Here is a 10,213-nt window from a genome sequence, read left to right as displayed (position 1 = left end):
CTTTTGATATCTGTGAGGTTGGGAAAATCTCTTCCAGGTCAGACGGGCATCAGAACTCATTGTGTTCCCACCCTTTCTTTTACCTATTTAGAAATCTTTCAATAAAATGAGCTAGCTCCTCCTCCACCCCCCCCCCAAAAAAGGGTAATTATTGGGTTGGCCCAAAAGTTCATTTGGGTTTTTCTGTAACATCTTACAGTATTTAGTTTTTGGTACATACTTTTAGGAAAAGGCTTTGAGGACTGGCTAGAGATTAAAATCTTCAATGTACATGTAAGAATGGCTTTTTTTTTTACTGATGGATAAGCATAGGCAAGAAAGATAGGTGGAGTAAAGAAATAAGTATTATAAATTTATATGATCAGGGCTTAGATGCCCTTGCCTCTTGCAAAATATGAAAGCAATCACGTGAGACCATATATTTGGCCAGAGACTTCCAACTGTTCTGCAGAACTCTGTAGCATCAAGAGAAGACACACAAATGTGTTCCCCTCTGAGGCCAGGTGACACATATGAAGAAACTATTATATGGCACTTCCAGCTCTAAATTAGAACATATAGATGTATAGAAATCCAGAAAGAACTGAAAAGGAACACTAAAATTATTTTTACTTCCGGAAAAAGAGAGATGAGGATGGGACTTCTCAACTCAGTATGCCACACAAAGGACTGATACGATGTGATATATATTATTTGGCATGAATTAAGTTTTATTTAAATTCCTGCAGAGAGTTTCCAAGAATATATGCATAAACTATTAAATTCACTATTTACCATATACATTAATATTCATGAAATTACTTGTCTGGACTATAATTTTAGGTGTAGGCACACATTTCATCCATTTTAAGACACATGGCAAAATTTAAAAATTATAACTATATATGATGATGGATGTTAATTAGACCTAGTGTCTAGTTATTGTTATGTTGTATACTTGAAGCTAATGTAATGTTATATGTCAATTATATCTTGATAAAAAATTTAAACACATTTTCAAATACATGAAAATTATGATTGATAAGACACAATTTGAAACATTTTACAGATCCCAGAAGTAGGTAGTTAGTAATATATGTTACCATTCTAAGTATACTGAATCTTCATTGCACACCCCTTCTGCCCCAAGAGACATCTAAATAAGCTGTTGCTTACAGACATAACGATGTTGACTCCCACAGTCTGTATCCAAAACTCCTCCGCTTGGGTCATATATTATGCAGTTCTTTGGATTTAGAGGGTGAAAGGATGGAAATCTGTAATGAAGAATAATGTTTTAATATATTGGGAAAAGGAAATGAGAATGTTCAAGGATGATGTTTTTGTTAAATGATAGAACTACAGACATTTTAAAAGCATTTTAATGAGATATTACCACATTGAGACATTATCTTTTTTCATTCAAGTCAGTTTTCACAATTTCAGAGTACAATGTTACAAAAACTCAGCTATTGCATCAATAATCAATAGCAATGAAGTTGGGGATTTTTTTGTTTTTGCTGTTGTTTTTAATGGTTTGGGTATGTTATATACTTTACTTCTAAGATGCATCTGCTAATCTAGTCTAGGGAAAAAATCAGAGCATAAAACCTGTCATTGTATGATACTGTAAATCCCATGTTTATGAATGAAAATGAGATTTGAAGATTACAAATACACAGAAAATAAGCCCAGAATGTTTGAAATATGGGATGATGCTGAGAATATTGGGCTCCACCAGAATAAGGAAAATAGTGGATATACTCTTTTCTCTGGATGGCTTTTGTGTATGTGAGAATCTGTATATGTACATACATATCCAAGTGCTTGTACCAAGGCAGGAAATAAAAGTATATATCAAAAGCTCTTTTAGAGTCACAAGTACACTAACTTCATGTCACTTGAGCATACACTTGGGTGTTGTGGTTGGGACTAAAATTGTTATTCTGTTGTATCAATTCTCTTTTCTGTATTCTCACGTCCTAAACAGGATATCTTACCTACAGTGTTCCTGGATGTTACGTTCTCTGATCAGATCTAAGGATAAACTCAAAAAGAACAGAAAAAGGTTTTGAGTGCCAGAAACTTACAGATCTTGGGAGACAGTAGAATTATCCTCCCACAACCAGGCATGATGTTCTTCACTGTAAGAGAGTCCAATCCAGTAATAATAGGAAATGAATTTCATAAAATGCTGTTTGGAAACAAAGACCAACATATTAATCTATTTTGAATCTACTCTAGGGATCAGGTACTTTTAAGAAAGTCAGTGACTTTTAAGAAAGTCAGATTCAGTTTTTCAATTATACAAACTAAAATCATTTTTAACTTTTAATTTAGGAGGTATAGTCAAGCCACATGCCTCATAGTTCTCATTCATCAGGCCCATTCATTTATGGAGGAAAACGTACCACAAAATCTCACTTCTTGAAAGAATGAAAAACGTCATAAAGGGAATTAGAGCTTTCATGGAACACTTCCTTCACAGGGGATCAGCAATCAAATTTGATCCCAAACCAACAGTATCTTGAGGGATAAATCTTAGCACAGGTTCTGCATGGAGCTAGAGAAAATTTTCACTTTTTCTTAAGAGTTGGGTAATTGTTTTATAATATTCTTCATATTCATTCCAAGAGTGATAACAAAAGCTATATAATTACAAAATAAATTATAAATTCAATTAATGAACTAAAAATTCAAAGTCCTTTGAATAAAAATAATGATCTATTATTTATTCTTTGAATTCTCTCTAAAAAGTTTCTTGTACTTTATCTGTCACATTCCTATAATGTAAATCTTTGAGAAATTTTGTGTAGATTGTTTGACTGTTTCAAAGTGTAGGAAATTAGTTCAAATATAACTGCCTATTTACTATCTGATTAAAGACTTGAATCAAAGTATTCAGCTTACTTAGATAATATTTTCCTAGGTCAAAAAAATTGTAGAAAAATCAGAATTAAATACATGCCAGTTCATTTCTGTTTTGTATCTGAAGTAGACTGGAATTCTGAGAAACACAAAAATTTCTACTGTCTTTCCATGTTTTTGATTCACTAGAAGGGAAGTAACAGCTGCATTGGTAGCCAATCCACTTTTCTCGGCAAGAACAGCAGCCAGATCCTAAGAGAAAAAACAAAACGTGACTTGATGACATTGGCGATTCCGTTGTTTTCAGTGCTATTTACTCATTTGTTATTTAATGTTTTCTACAACTATTCTTTGAGAATTTACTGCCTACACCACAGTTCAGGGGATATTAATCTGAATGACTCAGACATGACCCTTCTTCCTCATGAAGATTATAGTCTAGAGATAGAGACAGAATTATACAAATTTCAGTCATTTATGAATTATATTTAATGATAATTTGTGTAAGTATACACAAGAAATTCAGTATGTTAAAATACTGTGTAGCAGAGTATAGGATGGGGGGCGGTTAGAAGAACCTCTTTTGAGGAAGTGACCCAAAGTTGATCTCTGCTGTGTAATTAAAAGTGAACTAGATAAAAGAGATATTTAAAGGAGGAAAGCATTTTAGCATATTTCCTGAGTCAGAAAATAATTCTGGATATTTTATTTCAAAATGAAGTTAATAAAGCACTTAGCTTGAAGTCTGACCATCCAGTTTACTAGTGATAGTGTCTTCAACATTTACCATCCTCAGTGATAAAAGTCATATTATGTGGTAGGCACTCAAATCTTTGTCAAATGAGTGGTGCTGAGATTGTAGAGTTGAATGGGCTACCAGGGGCTGGGATGTGGGGGAAATGGGGAGCTGTTGGTCAAAAGGTACGATCTTCCATTTAGAAGATGATTAAGTTTTAGGGATCTACTGTGCATCATTATAACTAGAGTTAACAGTACTGTATTATATACTTGGGAGAGTTGCTACAAGAGAGCTTCTTAAACATTCTCACCACAAAAAGACATGATAGTTGTGTGACATGATGGAGGTGTTAGTTAATGCTATGGTGGCAATAATATTGTAATAAGTGAATCATTGTACACTTTAAACTTACACGATGTCATATGTCAATTATATCTCAATAAAGTTGGAAAAACGCTGAGGGAAAAAAGATATGAATGAAGTGCTATATGAACACAGAAGATGATGAGACATCATTTAGGAAAAGATATGTTTAAAAATATCTTTGAGCTGACGTTCACTGGTTAAGTAGAGTTTAGAATTGCAGAAATCTCTGTGCTTCTTTCTGAGTTATGGAAGAAGCGGAGGTACAGGTAAAGAGGTATCAAAGTATGTGTTATGAAACACAAGCAGGCACTTAGGATCAGCTACAATATTTACTGTAATTTGCTTTTGTTACTTAAACATGAGCAGTCACATAGGAAAAATAGGTCACTTCCGGCTAATATTTTCCTTATTACTTAATATATAAATGACACACATTCAATGTAATTTAATAAACTAAGTTAGCAATAAAATGAGACTATCCTATAATTTCTATTACTAAGCATAATATCCCTTCATGCTTCTGTGTGAGAAAAACAAGAATATTTCATTCTCTAACAGCACTAAAGTTTTCCAAAGTATGGAACCCACCTTCCTGGAGATCTGTGGAGGGTCCTGGAGAGAATGTCGGCTGAACATTTTGTTTAGTAAATGCTGTAAGAAGTAATTAGAAATTTACTTCATCAGACACAGATTTATGAAATAACAAAATATTACACATTAGCAAAATGAAACCTTTATTGTAAGACAGTTTCATCACAATTTTGATCTTTTTATATAGTCTTGATTAGAAAAACTTACAATTTTCCAACAAAACTTGCAAAGCAGCCACCAACAAAAGGCACATTACTCCTAAGACCCCAGAAATCAGCCTCCATCGAGTGGTCTGAAAAGCTATAAAGAAAGAGAGATAGGGTAAAGATTTAAAGAACAAACACAGGAGCTGAAGTTCTTAAAAGCAGAAACCAGTGAGAGAATCCAAAAAGTTCCTTGGTTTAATAACCCCATAATTTTGTCAATGAAATGTTGGAAAATGAAGACATTCCATTTAGAACTCCACCCAATACCAAAAATTTTATATGATGTACTTTATTCTTCAGTGAGATTAGCCATACCTTTTCCTCTTTATCAGCTCTATCTTATCAAACTGTACTTACCACTTATTTTTAAATTTGACAAAGAAGTTTAGAGATCTGTAGTAAAAAGAGATCAACAGGCACCAAGTTCGGTCTTGTGGGCTGATATAACAAACTCTTAGTTTTGTAACAGCAACAAAAAAATCACAAGATAGAGAATCTGATTCCCATTAGGTAGCTGAGAAAATGTAGGATCCATTAATAATGTTATTTTCTCAAGGAATCAGAGCTATTAAGTACCCAAGTCAGAAATCAAATGAAAGTTTGTCTAGACCCAGAGTCTTTCATTTAAATGACATGTATTCCATCATTGTTACAATAATATTAATACTACTTGGGAGTGTGTCCTTCTGCTAATCTCAGTGTATTCGCTACTCTGAGAAATGTCAGGCTGCTCATAGCTTTGTAGAGGCTGTACTGTGAAGAGAAGACATGGTGTGATGAGAGGTTCCCCAACCAATGTAGCGCTAATAACTTGGGAACCTGAGTTCATTTCACAGTACATTGAATTATGATACGTAAAAAACCACTTTTTTACAGGAACCATTTTTTACATGTATTACGTCTTCTCATACCAAAAATTACTTGCTCACAGGCATTTCCCCTAAAATAATTTAGCATCAGGAGATTCTGCATTAACATTAGAGTACTCCCAAAGGGTGTCGTCATTCACAACAGTTCAATGTGTCAAACTGTTAATCTGGGTGGTTTGGGGGATGTCACAACACAAATGGTAAATTAAAAAAAAAACACTTTAAAACATTTTGTTGACAATGTTTAACATTCTCTATATATTTTCATGCTAGAATTATGTTGTTTATATTTTTCCTGGTAAATTCAGATGCCAATCAGAATTTAGAGCTATCCCTGTCAGAATCCACTCTTTAAACCTGTTGGAAAAATCTTCACAAAATCATTTCTAAGTTACAGAATGAAGAATCAGAAAAATGAAATTAAAGTAGAAAGTACAGATACATGGGGAGCCTAAAAATGTATACTTTTGTCCTACAGCGTTGCCTCAAATTAGCCATACCCACAAGATATTTTTCCTGGTTATTTTAATTTTTTCATTTTATGACTTGGACTGCACATACCTGCCATATGAAATGTTGTTCCAGTGTTCATGCAGGAAAGGCACGATGGCTGCTTGTTCAAGAACTGGGTTAGATCACGGAGCTGAGCTGTAGGCTAAGGAACCTGAAAGTTGTGTATGAAGAAATTTTTTAAAAAAGAAAACTTGTGTATTCAAGTGTGCGTGCATCATCTGCTGATGAGACACAGATGTGTAGTATGAACAAGAAGCAGTAAAATCACTATCTTCTAAAATGTTTCTGGAACCACAATACAGGAAATTCTCACTGAACTTGTGCAATGCACACCCTTTGACTATCACAAAAGAAGGTGACAGGAAGTTTTTTTCATGTTTAATGGTAAATTTACTTGGTATAATAAAATTCCACACATAAGTTTCCTTTTTCTAAAATATTTATTTATTTACTTTTTATTTTTTATTTTTTTATTTTTTTACATCTTTTTTTTTAACATCTTTATTGGAGTATAATTGCTTTACAATGGTGTGTTAGTTTCTGCTTTATAACAAAGTGAATCAGTTATACGTATACATATGTTCCCATATCTCTTCCCTCTTGCGTCTCCCTCCCTCCCACCCTCCATATCCCACCCCTCCAGGCGGTCACAAAGCACTGACCTGATATCCTTGTGCTATGCGGCTGCTTCCCACTAGCTATCTATTTTACATTTGGTAGTGTATATATGTCCATGCCTCTCTCTCGCTTTGTCACAGCTTACCCTTCCCCCTCCCCATATCCTCAAGTCCATTCTCTAGTAGGTCTGTGTCTTTATTCCTGTCTTATCCCTAGGTTCTTCATGACATTTTTTTTTCTTAAATTCCATATATATGTGTTAGCATACGGTATTTGTCTTTCTCTTTCTGACTTACTTCACTCTGTATGACAGACTCTAGGTCTATCCACCTCATTACAAATAGCTCAGTTTCATATCTTTTTATAGCTGAGTAATATTCCATTGTATATATGTGCCACATCTTCTTTATCCATTCATCCGATGACGGACACTTAGGTTGTTTCCATCTCTGGGCTATTGTAAATAGAGCTGCAATGAACATTTTGGTACATGACTCTTTTTGAATTTTGGTTTTCTCAGGGTATATGCCCAGTAGTGGGATTGCTGGGTCATATGGTAGTTCTATTTGTAGTTCTTTAAGGAACCTCCATGCTGTTCTCCACAGTAGCTGTATAAATTTACATTCCCACCAACAGTGCAAGAGGGTTCCCTTTTCTCCACACCCTCTCCAGCATTTATTGTTTCTAGATTTTTTGATGATGGCCATTCTGACTGGTGTGAGATGATATCTCATTGTAGTTTTGATTTGCATTTCTCTACTGATTAATGATGTTGAGCATTCTTTCATGTGTTTGTTGGCAGTCTGTATATCTTCTTTGGAGAAATGTCTATTTAGGTCTTGTGCCCATTTTTGGATTGGATTGTTTGTTTTTTTGTTATTGAGCTGCATGAGCTGCTTGTAAATTTTGGAGATTAATCCTTTGTCAGTTGCTTCATTTGCAAATATTTTCTCCCATTCTGAGGGTTGTGTTTTGGTCTTGTTTATGGTTTCCTTGCTGTGCAAAAGCTTTGAAGTTTCATTAGGTCCCATTTGTTTATTTTTGTTTTTATTTCCATTTCTCTAGGAGGTGGGTCAAAAAGGACGTTGCTGTGATTTATGTCATAGAGTGTTCTGCCTATGTTTTCCTCTACCAGTTTGATAGTTTCTGGCCTTACATTTAGGTCTTTAATCCATTTTGAGCTTATTTTTGTGTATGGTGTTAGGGAGTGATCTAATCTCATACTTCGACATGTACCTGTCCAGTTTTCCCAGCACCACTTATTGAAGAGGCTGTTCTTTCTCCACTGTACATTCCTGCCTCCTTTATCAAAGATAAGGTGACCATATGTGCATGGGTTTATCTCTGGGCTTTCTATCCTGTTCCATTGATCTGTCTTTCTGTTTTTGTGCCAGTACCATACTGTCTTGATTACTGTAGCTTTGTAGTATAGTCTGAAGTCAGGGAGCCTGATTCCTCCAGCTCCGTTTTTCATTCTCAAGATTTCTTCCTGATTCAGTCTTGGCACCTTGTGCATTTCTAAGAATTTGTCCATTTCTTTGAAGTTGTCCATTTTATTGGCATACAGTTGCTTGTAGTAACCTCTCATGATCTTTTGTATTTCTGCAGTGTCACTTGTTACTTCTCCTTTTTCATTTGTAATTCTATTGATTTGAGTCTTTTTCCTTTTTTTCTTGATGAGTCTGGCTAATGGTTCATCAATTTTGTTTATCTTCTCAAAGAACCAGCTTTTAGTTTTATTGATCTTTGCTATCGTTTCCTTCATTTCTTTTTCATTTATTTCTGATCTGATGTTTATGATTTCTTTCCTTCTGCTAACTTTGGGTTTTTTTTTGTTCTTCTTCCTCTAATTGCTTTAGGTGCAAGTTTAGGTTGTTTATTCGAGATGTTTCCTGTTTCTTAAGGTAGGATTGTATTGCTATAAACTTCCCTCTTAGAACTGCTTTTGCTGCATCCCATAGATTTTGGGTCATCGTGTCTCCATTGTCATTTGTTTCTAGGTATTCTTTTATTTCCTCTTTGATTTCTTCAGTGATCACTTTGTTATTAAGTAGTGTATTGTTTAGCCTCCATGTGTTTGTAGTTTTTACAGATCTTTTCCTGTAATTGATATCTAGTCTCATAGTGTTGTGGTTGGAAGAGATACTTGAAACAACTTCGATTTTCTTAAATTTACCAAGGCTTGACTTGTGACCCAAAATATGATCTATCCTGGAGAATGTTCCATGAGCACTTGAGAAAAATGTGTATTCTGTTGTTTTTGGATGGAATGTCCTATAAATATCAATTAAGTCCATCTTGTTTAATGTATCATTTAAAGCTTTTGTTTCCTTATTTATTTGCATTTTGGATGATCTGTCTATTGGTGAAAGTGGGGTGTTAACGTCCCCTACTATGAATGTGTTACTGTCGATTTCCCCTTTTATGGCTGTTAGTATTTGCCTTATGTGTTGAGGTGCTCCTATGTTGGGTACATAAATATTTACAATTGTTATATATTCTTCTTGGATCGATCCCTTGATCATTATGTAGTGTACTTCTTTGTCTCCTCTGATAGTCTTTATTTTAAAGTCTATTTTGTCTGATGCTACTCCAGCTTTCTTTTGGTTTTCATTTGCATGAAATATCTTTTTCCATCCCCTTACTTTCAGTCTGTATGTGTCTCTAGGTCTGAAGTGGGTCTATTGTAGACAGCAAATATATGGGTCTTGTTTTTGTATCCATTCAGCTAATCTGTGTCTTTTGGTGGGAGCATTTAGTCCATTTACATTTAAGGTAATTATCGATATGTATGTTCCTATTCCCATTTTCTTGATTGTTTTGGGTTCGGTATTGTAGGTCTTTTCCTTCTCTTGTGCTTCTTGCCTAGAGAAGTTCCTTTAGCAGTTGTTGTAAAGATGGTTTGGTGGTGCTGAACTCTCTCAGCTTTTGCTTGTCTGTAAAGATTTTAATTTCTCCATCAAATCTGAATGAGATCCTTGCTGGGTAGAGTAATCTTGGTTGCAGGTTTTTCTCCTTCATCACTTTAAATATGTCCTGCCACTCCCTTCTGGCTTGCAGAGTTTCTGCTGAAAGATTAGCTGTTAACCTTATGGGGATTCCCTTGTGTGTTATTTGTTGTTTTTCCCTTGCTGCTTTTAATATGTTTTCTTTGTATTTAATTTTTGACAGTTTGATTAATATGTGTCTTGGCATATTTCTCTTTGGATTTATCTTGTGTGGGACTCTCTGTGCTTCCTGGACTTGATTAACTAGTTCCCTTCCCATATTAGGGAAGTTTTCAACTATAATCTCTTCAAATATTTACACAGCCCCTTTCTTTTTCTCTTCTTCTTCTGGAACCCGTATAATTCGAATGTTGGTGCATTTAATGTTGTCCCGGAGGTCTCTGAGACTGTCCTCAGTTCTTTTCATTCTTTTTTCTTTATTCTGCTCTGCAGTAGTTATTTCCACTATTTTATCTT

At 34.7% G+C, this 10,213-nt stretch overlaps 1 protein-coding gene across 1 annotated transcript; it reads right to left on the bottom strand.

The window, feature by feature from the left end:
• Positions 1 to 813: 813 nt before the first annotated feature.
• On the bottom strand, positions 814 to 6,285 carry LOC309829594 (natural killer cells antigen CD94-like). Its single transcript, XM_082665596.1, has 6 exons — positions 6,180 to 6,285; positions 4,751 to 4,843; positions 4,541 to 4,603; positions 2,948 to 3,099; positions 2,070 to 2,173; positions 814 to 1,256 (listed from the first exon to the last, which is right to left on the bottom strand). The coding sequence occupies exons 1-6, from the start codon at positions 6,208 to 6,210 to the stop codon at positions 1,136 to 1,138; spliced, it is 564 nt and encodes a 187-aa protein (XP_082521722.1). The 5' UTR covers positions 6,211 to 6,285; the 3' UTR covers positions 814 to 1,135.
• Positions 6,286 to 10,213: the final 3,928 nt, after the last annotated feature.

The sequence above is a fragment of the Grampus griseus genome (genome assembly GCF_964374135.1).
Source record: "Grampus griseus genome assembly, chromosome: 11".
NCBI classification, from domain to species: Eukaryota; Metazoa; Chordata; class Mammalia; order Artiodactyla; family Delphinidae; genus Grampus; species Grampus griseus.
This window is presented reverse-complemented; position numbering and strand designations above follow the sequence as displayed.

Excerpts from the sequence above, each read along its gene's own strand:
- LOC309829594 (XM_082665596.1), bottom strand. The coding sequence starts at position 6,210 with ATGAACACTGGAACAACATTTCATATGGCAG. Across the intron at positions 3,100-4,540 it reads CTCCACAGATCTCCAGGAAG|GATCTGGCTGCTGTTCTTGC; the intron begins GTGGGTTCCATA and ends TTTTTCTCTTAG. Across the intron at positions 2,174-2,947 it reads TACAAAACAGAAATGAACTG|CATTTTATGAAATTCATTTC; the intron begins GCATGTATTTAA and ends GTTTCCAAACAG.